The sequence below is a fragment of the Zeus faber genome, assembly GCF_960531495.2.
Source record: "Zeus faber genome assembly, chromosome: 21".
NCBI lineage: Eukaryota > Metazoa > Chordata > Actinopteri > Zeiformes > Zeidae > Zeus > Zeus faber.
In genome coordinates, this window is record NC_137208.1 from 10,636,933 (window position 1) to 10,652,978 (window position 16,046).

Consider the following 16,046-nt stretch of genomic DNA (forward strand, 5'->3'; position numbering starts at 1 on the left):
ATTCGGATTCGAAATCGATACTCGATCGAAATGAGCGTTCGACTTCGAACTTGGAAATCACGAGCAGGTTCACGATGGTCCCCGTGTTTTTGTGTAATGGGGAATTATTGTCCGATATGGTCGCCATGCTGGGGCCCGCCCGGCTACGAAAACCCGACTTTCACGAAATTTGATTGGGAGCTGAGCTGCGGTCGGCGCCGCGCCCGCCTGCTTGATCTCTACCGACGCACAAGTCAAGCGTTGACGACGGAGCCCATGGCGTTGTAGTGCACGTAGAAGACCAGAGGCAGGGAGCCATTTTCCTGTTACTACCAGTGTTCCCCTCTGGCAAAAACAGCATCCGTTTTTCTACGCTGATTTCAGTGGGTAGCTTAAAAGTAGCGTAACAAGTAACTTATTGTTTATTATTCTAAAGTCTAGTTTTGTTTTTGTTTTTTAAGTTTTTAACAGTTGAAGTGTGTTGTTTAATTCTCATATTTTAGTTTTATTTATAATTGTCATTATTCAAATAAAAGTTACTTATTGAGAAACACATGATTTTCTTTACAAATCAAGACTTGATAGTCTAACGACGGCATCGCCATCGGTGCTGAAAAAAATACATGTTTAAATTGAAAATCGAATCGACCAACCTTATGATTGAAAGTGACGGAATTGTGACGCAATTTATTATTCATTTCATCATCAAAAGTTAAAATAAAAGTTTAAAATAACATATTTTCGATACTCTACGACAGTATATGTTTACGATGGAGAAATACCCGACTGTTGTATTTGGTATGGTAAGTTACTCCAAACATCAAGGCCCGAGAGGGAGCCAAAGTAAGAACAGAGTGCGTTGATGCTGTTTATCAAGAAAACAAAACTTTATTTACAATTCATCATACAAAACACGGGTGATAATCACAAACATAGCTGGTAGAAAAATCCCTTTTTCAGAGCCGGGCGAGTCCCTCAAAATCCCTGACAGTCACACATTTGGAATCCCATGTGGTTCTGAGGAGTAGTAGGAGGCCATCGATACTTCTAATAATGGCCGTTTTACAGAACCAGCATCCATAATTAACTTTTTGGGAAAGTGTTCCTATTTCCACGAGTGCGGTAACGATTAGGCGCTACCATTGTGTTAGTCACAAACGTCCGTGAATAACCGCGGAGCAAATAATTCCCGGATTCAAAGCGTACCGCCAGAACCCAATCAGACCCAGTGTGAAGCCCCGTCGGGCGTTGAGGGTTCGGTGGAAGCCGGAAAAAATTGTGAAAACAATTTGTGTGGCGTTCATCACGCCCCACGCTGCTGCAGAACCAGTGGGATTAGAGGGAGGGGAGAGGATTCAAACCAGCTGCCTGTCTGTCGGCCGAACGGCGTGCGGGGAAACTAGCCAAGAAATGAATAAGGTGCGCCGTCCCGTCCCCCGAAATGAATCATGGTTATCTGGAAATGTGTCCATTTGATACCAGCAACATGAAATGCCTCGACGTTTCAGCTTTGGTGCTTATTTCCCGCCGCCTTCAGCCACCACTGTTTCCATAACGTCGATCAGGATTATTTAACTCCTCCATCGCGTGAAACCCAGCGGGAGGCCAAAGACGTCCCCTCGCGATGTTGGTCAATCCTCAAATCCCGCGGTATATACAGAGGCGGCGGCGTTCGACCGCAACCGGATACGCTTGCGAAAACACGTACGACCGGCTGCGGATCGCCAGGTGTCGCGTCGAACGTCTCCACCAAAGGGGAAGAGGCGTGTGCGAGGTTCCGTTCCCTTTTTACGGTGCATTTGCACACGGCCCTTAAGTGTCTACAGCTTTTTTTTTTTACGGCGCTGGCGAGGCATCGACGTACGCGAAGACAACCGGTTCACCCTTCCCTCCGCACGCTTTCGTGGATCCCGCGTTGTTTTTCTTCGGCTTGGCTCTCTCCATCAACAGAAGTGGGGAGCATTGAAAAAGTTTCACGCCGAAGGTGCCTGAGGCGTCACCGGCGAAGACGCGGTGAACTTACGCCGAGTGTTTAACGGGGAAACAATACGCAAAGCAATTTATTAGGACTCATTTGGATCACCATCAATCCGGCCAAATTGCTGGCGACAGATCACTTGTTACGCCACGCTTTACCTCGGCCGGCCACATCCTCCGTGTACAGTCCCTGTAATCCAGTCGAGTGGGAGGGAATTCTTCATAATTCCCCCGCCCATCATCCCATAATTCTTCATGTACTCAGGACGTGGCACCGTATCACCAGACGCAGGGGCCGGATGAAGTAGATGCTTTGATTTCTACATATCGTCTGACATTGTGGAGATCCGTGTTCACGTGGGAGACAAGGGCGCGCGCGCGTGTGATGTCGTCGCAGAGTACTGCCACTCGGGCGGAGCGATAGCTCTCAGCATTTATATACATTTTCTCAAAGTATGACAACACATTACATCATAACGTGTGATAACTTCCCAAAATGTAATAAATGTGACCTTTATTATGTAATAATGATAACACTTAATACGTTTTTCCTCCATTTGTAATAACGTATTACATAACACGGTGGTTATTACTCACTGTGGGTGTCATAACCTTTTTATGATGCATATGTACTAATTCAACACAATATCTAATACGACCAAAAATGATTGCATCGTTTATATCAGGTGCAGGAAAATAAATCTTCAAAATTATCTGCCAGACATTAGACCCTTTTTTTTTTGTCTCTTTATAATTAGCAATACTTCTTCCCGACGGTCATTTCTCTGACAAACAGACAGCGATTGCTGCTGACTGGTGTGCGTTTTAACCACAGGTGAGGCCGTAACCATCCAACCCGGAGCGGGGCTGGGGCGCCGCAATTTGACTCCTCATTTCCCCACCTGCCACGTTTATGTCCCCGCAGCCGTTTCCTCCACTCCTCCTCTCTCCGCTTTCCTCTCCATCATCCGTCATTTTCTCGTCCCGAGTGACTCGCGGGGGCAACTCGTTTATGAGTTCCATCCCCGGAGTTCTCTCTCTCTCTCTCTCTCTCTCTCCCGACTCGTTTCCCTCCCGCCGCTCCCACTCATGGCCCCCACGGTCATCCATCCGTCTATCCATCCCTCGCTCGTCCTCAAACCCCGGCAAAATTAGATCCCCCCCCCCCCCCCGTCCTTTCGAAAACATTTTCTATAAACTTCACACGCACACACACACACACACACACACACACACACACCTTCTTAGGCTCTACACAGCAGCCATCAACCCCTTCATTTCTCCTGGATGCCCAGTAGGATGAGTGTCTGTTTGAGAGCTGTTTCCTCCACAAACCTGGCGTCCACGTTCTCCTGCTCCTCGAAGGGGTTCAGAGCTGAAACTTAAAGAAAAATATGCCTGTTTTTTTCCTGTGTGACTGACACACACACACACACACACACACACACACACACACACAAACGGAGTGAAAGAAATCAGAAATACAATCGTGCACATGTACACACACTACAAGGCTACATTCCTGCTGATACTCCAGATACCCCACGTCAAATATCCATGCAGCTTAACCAGGAAGGAGACACGGAGACACACGCGCACGCACACACACACACACACACACACACACACACACACACACACACACACACACACACACACACACACACACACACACGGTCACTACCTTGTTGCTCGACATCAGAGAGTATTTGTGTCAGGTAGGTGAGAGGCAGAAAGTCGGGTCTGAAGCCTGGCTTTTCTTTGCCGGTGAAAACAAATCCCTGGTGGAAAAGAAAAGATTTGAAAAACACAAAGTCTGTATTCCGCAGACTTGTGTATGTATGACGCACACGATGCAGTCGATATACAGTCGGATCATGCGCCGACACCGGCAGCAGCCCAGGGAAACAGTTTCTGAATATCTGAATGTGTGCATCAGACTGATGCTTGTCAATGGCGACCGCTGGCATCACATTTCCTCTTGTTTGTCTCTTTTGTGAGAGAAGTTCAGTGTGAAACCAAAATGTCACATATCCAGCATGTCCTTGACATTTTGCTATACATACTGTATATAATCTTCTAATCTAAAGGAAGGGGTCTGTCTAGCCCCTTTCTCACATGGAATCTGTAACATTGCCTGGAAAATATCCGGAAAAAGCAGCATGTACTCATTCCCACATTGGCCTCCTTTATGGAGAAGTTCCGTATGGAGTCTGTTCCCACATAAATAACCGTTACGGATACATTACACAAGGCTCGCGCGAATCTAATATCACGTGGGAGAAACGGAATCTGTTTTTCGACCAGCGCTACACTCCCTGTCTCCCTGCCCCTCCCGGACGGTCTCGCCTGCCTCCGCCGACAGAGCCCCCCGTCCCCCGGACGCGATAACCCTCGACCCAAAGTTATTAAATCACTGTGATCGTTTTCGACCTGTCCTACACTCTCTGCCTCTGGAGAAGGAACGTTCTCCACCCGTTCTCGTCCTCCCCGTCCGCCCGCTACCGATGTCCCCGCATCCCAAACTGTAAAAGACACGTCAAGTGTCTGAGTGGCATTTTTAAGAATAAAGCAACCTGCCTGTCTATCTATTTATCAATCTATCTGTCTGCCTGCATATCTATCTGTCTGTCTGTCTGTCTCTCTGTCTAACTATAAAGGAAGGAATCTCTGCCTGTCCTTCGATTATCTCGACAACCGGCCATCCGCTCTACTTCACACTTGTCGGGCGTGTTGCTGGGGACCCAAGGACGTGCCGTGTTGAATTTGGTGCAATTTGGACTAGCGACACGGGTGATATTAATAAACTTTCAATAAACGGCGAACAGCGAGCCGGCGGCGGGCGGGGCCGAGTCACAGAGAGCGTCTTTCCCCCGGTGTACCACTTTAACCAGCGGTTTCATCTTCCGTCGGGGAACAGAGGACTCAGTCACTGACATTTTGTTTAAACTGCGTTATTAACACGTCTTAGAATGTCTCACATTTTGAACGGGCATGCACTGGTATCTCAAACGCAGCAAATCAGGTCACGTTATAGAATAAATGTTCACAATACACGCTTGTTTGTTTTGAACTTGAGAATGTTCAGTAGGCCTCATGAACACAGAGTTATTCAGTTTTCTTCTGGATGGTATTAATCAGACGTTTCTACATAACCCTCATGGTGGGCCTGAGTAAGATCCACAAAGCGATGCGGTGATATAGAGTGAAGACAGTGGAAAGCATCGGATTGGACTTTTTTTTTTTTCTGTGCTCGAAGGACAAGCTGGAAGGTTTATTTCTGGTATATAAACCACATTTAATTTTCTATTTTATGGGCAAGGTGTTCCACATGAGCTTTAAAGGCGGTCTGCATCCAGGTATTTATAAGACTGAATCTGATCTGAATCTGAACGTCGTTTAGAGCGTGGCTGGGAGTGGGAGTGTCTGCAGTGCAAGCTCTTGTAAATGTCATACAGCTTTTTCTGTTTAAAAAACGAATTTAACGAGGGATAAAGAAGGTCTGTAGCTCGTTTAAGTCCATGTTATCTGGAGGAGGCCTGATTTTAGGGTGGAGCCGGTGTGTCATCAGCATAGAAATAGATCTTACAATGCTGGGTTTGAAAGGAAATATATTGTGTATGTTAATAATAATGGATCGAGTAAAGAACCTTGAGAGACACCTTCAAAGATCTTTCAGGAGATCGATTTAATGCCATTGTTAACAATGTTCTGAGTTCTCCTGGAGTTACAAGTCAAACCAGTCATAAGAAAAATAGTTAAAACCGAAGGAGAGTCATTTAAGATCGGCATTTAACAAAACGCTGAGATAAAAGGTATAAAAGTAATTGAACCATTTAATGCTTTGCAGACACCATTACCTGGAAGAAGGACTGGCATAGGTGGGAGGAAAGGTTAAAACAATCTGGTTCTGTCCAGTAATTTCAAATCAATTGAAAACTGCATACATGCAGAAAGAAATGGAGAAAACAGAGCCAGGTCTTATATTTTTACTGGACTTAGGTCTTCGAGGATGCTACTTTAAACGCTCCTCACTGCAGTGTCTGTGTGGGTGCGGGCGCGTGTGATTTACCTTCTTTTTGTTGAGTTTTTCAAACACCGTCTTCACATAGTCTCTGGAGATGGACGCCGACGTGACAGGGTGGTCCCACAGCTGGTAGATCCTCTGTTCCATAGGCTAACACACACACACACACACACACACGCGCACACACACCCCATCTTAGACATATCTCTGTTATCTCGAGCCATTTAGAGCGAGGACAGACCATCCCTGGAGAGTGATAACATCTGTCTGATTAAATTTTTCCAAATGGAATTCAGAACTTTATTTATTTTTTTATTTTTATTTTTTTTTTGAAAGTGTGACTCATACAGGGAGGGGGATTTTCGGAACCCCCCCCCCCCCACCCACCATTCTGGTTCGCCGCTACCCGATGCACGGTGCACTAAACGACGTGCGCTTATTAGCGCACGGTGCAGGTCTCACACTGAAAGGAAGTCCTCCAGCCGCCTATCAGAGCGGTTCACTCTGCAGCCCTGCGTCTGGCAGGGTGGCTGCAAATCAACAAGGAGGTTCTAAATTAGTCTCTTCCCCCCCACCCCATCTCCACCCAAAAAAATTTCCTGAATAGAATTCTGGCAGGGGCAGTTTAATCATCTTTCCATTAAATATGTAACAATATAAATGGGGCCTGGGCACGCGCGCACACGCATGCGCACACACACACACACACACACACAGGCACTACAAGACACATGGCTTACATCGGGCAGCGGCAGGGGTTTCATTCTTCAACTCATTACACAATTTTTTATTTTTTATTTTTACAAACAGCGGGGCCGGCGAGATAAACGGCAAAGCTTAAATGATCTTCCCCGAGCCTCAGACCACAGAGCGGTGATGCCGGTTATCGATTGGCCGTCCAAGCCTAAAGGATTTGCTAGGAGCGCGGGACGGGGGGGGAATTGTATTGATCGTTTTTTTGTAACTTTGTGTCCACATCTTGACTTCTTCATCTCCTGTCGCTGCGGCCAGTCGGAAGGAAGCAAACAACAAAATCACATTTGAGGCTTTGATCCAGAAGGACTCAGAAGGAGGGAACATGTATGACCATTTCTACATCACGTCATATCACCTATAGTAAACTATTATCCAAGGTTAATAGTATAATCATAATAATAATAATTTTGTGCGACCGGATGGCTAAATGATCAACAGCACTTTGGAAATAAGAGAAAATAGGTAAATAGAAGGTATGGTTAGTAAGCATTCGGTAGAAATAGGGAAGATTATGAGCGAGGCGATTCTAGGTTTCAGGCTTTATAACAACCGAAATGTGGACTTGACTTATTTTGCCGAAAAATAAATATATGGATAAATAAAACAGACAGAATTAAGACTACTTAACGATTTTCAAGGCCTAATATGCGTTAAACTGAGTTTAAGTCTTTTTAAGGGACCTGCAGACACCTTGGTCCAAGGGACAAAATGTGGGTCACATTGCGATGGGGGAGTGCGCCGCCTCGCCGACCTCCGCCGTGTGTTCTGCCCTTTCTCTTTTTAAATTCGAGAGCGGGGGCGGGGCACGTGCAACGGAGAGAGGGCGGCGAGCCGGGACAAACACACAGCACAGCCGGCATCAGACAAAAATGGTTTATTAGACATTTGGATGCCGATTGGCTTTACGGCGGCTCGTAAATATACTCTATTAAACCGTCGTTGTTGAGGTCTCCTCGTGCACAGGTATCACCGTGTTCTGTGTCCTTGTCCTCTAAACAGCGCGTGTGTGTGTGTGTGTGTGTTTGTGTGTGTGTGTGTGTGTGTGTGTGTGTGTGTGTGTGTGTGTGTGTGTGTGTGTGTGTGTGTGTGTGTGTGTGTGTGTGTGTGTGTGTGTTTTAATTGTACCTGGTTTGTCCTGCCAAACTGACCCGACTGTGCTGTGGCTGGCAGGCAGAGATGCGAAACACACAACATTCCTGCTCTAACAATACACATGTGCACACACACACACACACGCGCGCACACACACACACACGGGCACGGGCCTGCTCACCGGCCAGTTACACGAGCCGTGCGCGATTTGCCTTGAGGGAAGCTTGAGGGAGATGAAACCTAAAATAACTTCCAGCTCCTAATTGGGAGTTTGGGGAGAAAATCCACATGAAGACACCGTGAAACCACGCTTAGAGCGCCCAAACATCCATGATTTGACGGATTTCTGAAATCGAAGGCATCGGTCAGGTGGGAGGAAAGGAGGGAGGTTGAACTGCTGAACGACCAATAATTAACGGGCGTTGGCTTTTTGTAGAACGTGGAGGCTGATCTTCCATAGGCTGGTTTCGGTTAGGTGGTTAAAAATAAATAAATAAATAAATAAATAAATAAATAAATAAATAACCTGAATTCAGTTCAACTAGGCCAAGACACGGAGTACGGAGCATGAAAATAAAACTTTCTTACAATCGCCGGAGAATTCCGACTGTTAAACACATGTCATGTTGTTTAATTCCTTGCAAACAAGGTTGGGAATTTTAGAAACGAGAGACAACCACGCTCCACTAAATTGCATCTTCTCCACCAAGACTTTCACTCGCCAGTGTCATTTACACACCCCTTGGTGACCCGGGCATTAAGGTCTTACCTCGGAGAGCCTCGTCAAAACGCTGAACTTCAGTTTCTCGTTGACGTCACTGTTGTCCAAATCTGAGCGGTGAAACAGATATGGACACTATACTTTAATAAAAAATAAAAATAAAAAAAAAAACAGAACAAAACGACGCACGGGTTTTAAAATACTCTTTCACCTCACTGAAACACCTTTGAAGGTGATGTTGAGATTGGTTAGTTGGTTAGTTTGTTGGCTGTTGGTTACGACATCCAGATTATTCGAGAAGAAACCGGGGTTACAATGCGATCGCCTCGCCACCGCAAACTTGTTTGAAGCAAGGCACCGGAGGGATTTCACCAAAGCGCCGACGGGGGGGAAGTGAGCGATCGAGCTGTTACTCGACTGAAGCCGCCCTTCGGGTCGGCGGCACGTACGAGCGCGCTACCGAACATCACTGAAAGACGTGCCGAGCTCCGAGGTTCGGCGGAAAAATACGACAACGTTAATAAAAATAAAAAATAAAAAAGGTACTGTTGGATTTTTTTTTTTTTTTCTTTTTTGCGGAGCCAGATAGGTGCTTGATTAATACCCGGGGCAAAATGACGCACTCAGCCTCCGACTTCAAAGTCTCAAGCATCCTTCTCCCGCACTTTGAAGTCTCAAAGCGTTTCCACCGCGCTCTTCCAAATCCCCCTTTACATATCGAGAAGATTGCGGCCCGCTCGGGTTCGGGGAGGACACGAAACAAACATGTTTACGCGGGGTGAAGTCGCATGGGAGGCGGGTGGGGTCTATTTCGGTTCCGATTGTTTGCCGAGTCGGAAATATAAGACCTTTTGAACAATGTTTCCTGCTTGGATTCAGCGAGGCATTTGAAAGTAACATTAGAGGATTTTCATTTATAAACCACATCCTGGAATTAAAATAACCCAATATAAGAATTATTCAAGAAAGGACACAAAAATCCCTTCCGTATCAAAATCACTTGCGCAAAACTAGATAAATCTCGGGTGTAGCTCTAAAGTAGTCGAGCTTAGGGATGCGCGATATTGACAAACTCAAATATTACTATTTTCTCAGCAATACTTCGGCATTGATAATTTCACGATATTTCTGCGATGACTATCGATGCTTTCAAAACATTTACACACAAAAAATATTTGAGAATCAATTATTAGTAATTAAGGATATAATGACCAAGCAGGTAGAACACAACTATAACTAGACTGGTGGTATTTGGTGATTATATCCATCACCAAAATCCCAGACGATATCTAGTGTCATATCACGACACCGATATCATATTTATATATCGCTCCTCCCTCGTCGAGCACCATTTATACACAATTGAAGAGCAGTTGGTGAGTGTGTGTGTGCTTGCGTGCGTGCGCGTACCTGCCATGAGCCGCCTCACAAAGGTCTCAGTGAGCTGCAGGAGGCCGTGGTCTAAGTACTGGAGGAAGGTGTGTTGAGGAAGACAGCGCACACCCAACACCGCTAACAGAGTGTGGAAGCCTGGATATGAGAGAGAGAGAGCGAGAGAGAGAGAATGAATATTGCCCTTTTGACATTTACACTGTACATACTGTCGGGGTGTGCAATGTGTTTATCATATCGTTATATCATGTCTTTCCTCTCGCTTGATTTATTGTTCTATGAAAGCGAAAATGTCCTGCCAATATGGTGAGAGGAGAGATACAGATAAGGGAGGTGGGGGGTGTTCGCGTCGACAGATCGGGAAGCGAATCGAGAGCTTTGCCCTCCCTCCGTGACCTCTGTTCTTTTAGCAGAGCTCCGGACTGACGTCATCTCTGTTTTTGAGAGAGAGCACGGAGCAGGGGTTCAGAGTGCGGGCCGCAATTCCCGTGGCCCTGGAGGCCCTGCACTCTATTTAATAATACTGCACGAAGAACTGACTTTGTGTCCGCCAGTCAAAAATGCATTTGCGTGTCTGCATTTAATGCATCTAAAAAAGCAAAAGCATAGATAGATGGCATATTTGTTAAAGGTAAAAAGAGTGCGTGTGCGTGCGTGCGTGGGTGCGCATTCCCTACCACATGGTAAGGGCAAACAGAGACACCTTGTGGCTTCCAAGATCCGACACATGAAGTAAAACGCTGTCCACTCTGCCGGACTGCCCCGCTGAGTGCTGGAACACACACACACATACGCAGGGGTTGAATAGGAATGTTACGCAATAGGAGTGTGAAGACATCTGTTGCTATCCGTACATGTGTGCACTCACACAGCAGTGCGTGTGGGGAGGGTGGGCACACATGCGGAAAAAGACGGACGCACATCGTGTCAGTGCTTCCACTCTGCAGTGAGGGTCATCGCAACTGACACCACGGATTAATCTCACACGCGCGCACGCGCGCACACGCGCGCACACGCGCGCACACGCTCACACGATGTGTCTTAGATCTGCCTCGTCAAATTTTAAGGTGGAACTGACTTGACTTGACTTAAACTGCAGCTGAGATGATGGCCGTTAGGGTCTCAGTGTCTACGGTTACTTCTGTTCCGACTGGATGTCTTGGCTGTGATTTTGATAAAAAGCATCGTTCCGTAAAGGGGACGTTAGGGCTTAGAGGGCTATATACGTTTCAGGGCGCGGTTGCCTTGACGGACAGGTGGGCGTGTTCCGCCCATCCTCTCGGGCGTTGAGGTTAGTGAGTTTCTCTCGCTACCTCAATGCAGGAGAGCGTCAACCCCAAACTTGAGGCTTCAAATCGTCTGACGCTATTCTCTCACCGCACTCATGCGATGAGAGTCCACACTGGATCCATTTAAAAATAATCGGATCGCTCTGGTTGACTCCCAATGATTGAAAAAAAAAACAACAACAAAAAAGAGGTTCAAGTTAAGAAATTTTGGATTTTTTTCCTTTGAAACGTTGACAAAAAAAACGTAGCGACGGGTCAGGGACAGTCTTGTTTTCACCAACGTGAAAGTGCATCGGCACCCAGCTCACGTTCTCAGACACCATCACCGCAATCTCAAACACTGACTAATGATAGAGAAACTGAGGAACACACAGGTTATGGGTTAAGGGCATTAAAAAATACAAAAAGGGGAATAAAGTCATAACACATTACCCACACTTACAGTAGGAGAGCGAGTGTTACTCACAGGCACAAGACGCAGGGGCCCAGATTGTACTTCAGCCAGACGTACTCCAACAAGTGTCTGATGAGTTCCAGCTACACACACACACACGCACACGGACAAAGTACATTAGCGCTTAGAATTGACATTCTAACTTGCTTAGAACACGGGCGCTGCGATTCATCTCAATCTCGCGTTGCCTCAGGAATCTTTTCAAACGATTTCATGAAATCATTCCTGACGCAACACCAGATAACTTGGTTGTTCGGTGTTAGTGTCGTACTGTCGTACACTGTACTGCATATCTGCACACACACTTTATTCACATGCTCTCTACTGCACGTATCTGGATATAAAAATAGCCTAACCCATATACATAACTCTATTCCCTTCACTTCTATTTTGTACCCCCACTCTGTATTACCTTTTTGAGTCTTATTTTACTTTTATTCTATTTTATTTTATATTATTCAACTCACTCACTGCATTATGCTTTAGTAATCAGCTGGTTTCAGTGAGTCAGCTCGGTAGCAATTAAGTTAGCTATTATGTTGCATATACTGTATGTATGAAAGTATGTGCAGTATATGCATGTGACAGATAAACCTCTTGAATCTTGAAGGGTTAGCAGGGCTAACACTCGACTCCAGGTTTACTCTTACAAGTACGACTGCTGGGAACCAGTCGTCATTTGTGGCTTGACTGTGCACATATCAGCTTCGAACTCTCTCAACTTCCCCTCTCACTCACTTTCAGTTCTCGTTTCTACTTTACAAGTCCAACGTAAGCGGTGCGCCGCTCACGCATGTGCGAGCAGACTTTCTCACACACACACACACACACACACACACACACACACACACACACACACGTCATTTGACCACATGCAGGATATATTGTATCCGTCACTTAACTACAACTGGCTTATTTAAAAATGAATACTGTCGATTCCGATGAACTGCCCTGCTGGGTAGGGGAACTGACACTGCACACACACACACACACACACACAAACACACACACACACACTCCATGCATGACTACGCTCTCATTTCCTTTCAGCTGTGGAACAACAGGAAGGGGATCTGCGTCGTTCCCATCCTGCTCAGCGGGTCGAGCGGGAAACCCTCCGTTAGCCAGCCCCCCCGCCCCCCTCCAACCTCTCACTGACTGCAATAACGTCCTCTGGTGACCCGAGAGTGGGAATTTCAATTAGCCCCACTTACATAACTCGCAATCCCTAAAAATACAAAGACATAACAAATAACCTCCCGGGAAGTTTTTTGTTTTTTTTTTGTTCTTTTTCCCTCACCTGCCCACCCTTTTTTTCTAAAAGTAAAACCAGAAGATTGTTTAGTTTTGTTACCACACCGTTCAAAATAAACAGTTTTGTATCCCATTCAACTGCCCCCGTTTCCTGTTTATGTCCCCACTGATACAACCCAGGTGAAGGGAGGACAAAAACTAAAGGCGCGACTGGAATAAATATAAAAACATAAAACACGCGAGGCAGACGGGGGGAGCTTTCAAAGCGTGAGCAGCAAGACCGTCACACAACCCTCCGCCACAAGCGGAGGTGGGCACCGGCAAGTCGTCGTAATGAGCTCGGGGCCCACGCCGCGGCGGGAGAAAATTTGCTTAACGTGGATCCCCCGGCTGAACGAGTTCAAACAACCTTGGGCGCAGCCCTAACTTCTTCCGCCGCACGACGAGAAACTGTTTCGGTCAATTCTCCACTTTCGATATCAGCCCCTCGTTTATAATAATTCACATTCCGCTCGTCTCCCTGACATTGGCTGGGGTGTGGGAAAAGAGAGAGCGTCTCCCTTTCTCTACAGCCCCGGGGGGGAGAAGGAAATAAATAGCTGTGATGGTAACGCACTTAGGAGACGCGATCCATCGCAGCGCAAATTCCTCGGCTCCTTAAAAAAATCGGTAATCTATTTTAGCCATAACCCTTCCCCCGAGTCAACACAACCATCCGTCTCAATGAGCACCGACAAGGGCAGGAGGAGGGGGAGGGAGAAATGTTCTGGGTGTTTGTGGAAAGCAAGCGAACCTTCCTCTGAAACAGAACCGCCCCGGAGTTGCCTCGGCGTGAGTCGGCGTGACGCGCGGACGGGGTCGCCGCGCCGGCACACACAACGCAGACGAGCCGCTCCAGTGGACTGAAATGTCTTAATGAACGTTCCTCTCGGAATGACACAAAAAGGGGATAAAGAGCTCGGCAACAATAACCGGAGTCATCGGCGATTACGCGGTGCCGGGGCATAATCGACTCTGACAAGAGTGTCTACGCCGCTCTCACCGCTCCCATTGAACGCTCAACTCATTTCATTTAATTTCCCACACTTTTTAAACCCGTGTGACGTTTATCAAAGTGTGGGAAGAAAAGGAAAAGCACGCGTGCCTTTCATATGTACCAGAGGTAACTCCTCGAGCGAGGAAGCCGGGAGCAGAATGGCCACATTGGCACATCGGTATGCAACCATTTGCAACACCAATATGAATCAAGCAAAATTCAGTATTTTAGTGTCTGCTCAGTTCAGGGCACTGGACTAAAGCGCTGAATCACTCTTTTTTTTTTTTTTACCTAGACCTTATTATTTGATCGTTGGGAGTCAACCCCAGTGTTTGGCATCAGATTTTTAATTTGACCCTACGTGGTCGCGATTGCTCCCGGCGACTCCCAATGATTGAAAAATAAAGTAAAGAAAAAAATAATAATAATTAAGTAAAATAATTAAATAAATAACAGTTTGACAGTAACCTTAATGTCTCCATCTGATAGAAAAGCCCAACAGACAGAGCCAGCTCCGATTCCTCCTGTCAGATGTCAGATGGTCTGCCTCGCTCCAGAGACCGCTCATTAACTTTCGGAATCAAACAAGAAAACCCACGCGCCCTCCTTAACCATCCTTAGCCATCATGCCACAAGGTGACACTTTAATCTGCTAAAACATCACATTTCTTTCAATATCGGCTTAATGAATGGCCTCTCTTTCGTAGGGCCTCTTTAGTAGGGCCTCTAGTAGAGTCTTTTTGCTGCACGGGAATTTATAATAGAGGTCTGTACATAAAACGAGTAAATCATTGCATTTCCACATTTGTTATGTTAAATGTACATAAACTGCTGTCAGTTTGCACACACACACACAAACAAAAACACACCCACACGCACACATAAACATGGCACACCAACCAGTTTGGCCACATAGTTGACCACCAGAGAGTCGATCTTCTTCTTTCCCAGGCGAGGAAGGTGTATTTTCAGATGCTCTCTCAGTTTGTCGACCATCTACAACATTGGACAACAACATTAATTGTGTGTGTGTGTGTGTGTGTGTGTGTGTGTGTGTGTGTGTGTGTGTGTGTGTGTGTGTGTGCGCGTGTGTGTATCGTGTGTGTGTGTGTGTTTGAATCTCATCAGCAGAAAATGAAAGTTTGTATATACTGGAGAGTTTTTGTTGTTCTGCAGACACACACACACACACACACACATACATACACACACACACACACACACACACACACACACACACACACACACACTTTATATACTTTCTCCCTGTGGAGAGTAAACTGACACTTTAGGTGAAAATTGGGGTGGTGTACATGCACATACTGTAGGCTTGCGTGTGTCTGTGTGTGTGTGTGTGTGTCTGTTTAACGGAACACTTGAGTGCACTCAGCAAGGTCAAAACCGGTCCACCTCAACGGTTCCCTCGACTACCGTGTCCCAAATTAGATTAACTGTGGACTATGGGGGAAGACAGGGGAGGAGGAGAAGAGAAGGGAGGAGGAGGAGGAGGAGGAGAGAGATGAAGGGGAGGAGAGAAGAAGACAATGTGTGATGGAGTGATAGAAGCTACCAAAATAACAGACAAAATGGGTGAGGGAGAGAGGCTGTGAAAAGGGGTGGGAAAGGGTGAAGGAAAGAAAGAAGGACGGAGGAGGGAGAGGAGAAGAGGCAGCGGCACAAATGAGAGAGGGAGCGAGAGAGAGGAGTGGGAGGGAAGGAGTGAAGAGAACAGGAGTGATGCAGCGGAAGGAGGGATGGCGCCAAGGACATGAGATAGAGGGATGGACCGGCAGGGAAGGCCGGTGATAAGTGAGAGGCCGCACGACGAAGATAGAGTGATGAAGAGAGGGGGGGGGGGGGGGTGGGGGAAAGCGAGGAAATGAAGGAGTGGGCTGTTCCAAGTACAGTAGAAATAGCTGCTCACATCAAGTCTTTCCAATACAGTGAATTTTGCCACTCGGTAAAAAAAAAATATGCTGAGCACAGAGTCGGGGAGTGCAGTGTGTTTCAAATTTTTTGTTGCATTTTCACAAACTCGTCGATAGCACAAGCTCTGTCTGCTTTGAAAA

The 16,046-nt window shown here is 46.4% G+C and overlaps 1 protein-coding gene across 1 annotated transcript in view; it reads right to left on the reverse strand.

Moving 5' to 3' along the window:
- Positions 1–3,163: 3,163 nt before the first annotated feature.
- Positions 3,164–16,046, reverse strand: part of gsap (gamma-secretase activating protein) — a 36,234-nt gene continuing 23,351 nt past the window's right edge. The window contains exons 25-33 of the mRNA XM_080022373.1: positions 14,878–14,973; positions 11,700–11,770; positions 10,622–10,716; positions 9,963–10,082; positions 8,601–8,662; positions 8,013–8,090; positions 6,029–6,133; positions 3,641–3,737; positions 3,164–3,337 (exon numbers count right to left, since the gene is read on the reverse strand). Coding sequence (XP_079878499.1) covers positions 3,231–3,337; positions 3,641–3,737; positions 6,029–6,133; positions 8,013–8,090; positions 8,601–8,662; positions 9,963–10,082; positions 10,622–10,716; positions 11,700–11,770; positions 14,878–14,973 — 831 coding nt within the window. The 3' untranslated portion in view covers positions 3,164–3,230. The remainder of the gene's footprint in view (positions 3,338–3,640; positions 3,738–6,028; positions 6,134–8,012; positions 8,091–8,600; positions 8,663–9,962; positions 10,083–10,621; positions 10,717–11,699; positions 11,771–14,877; positions 14,974–16,046) is intronic.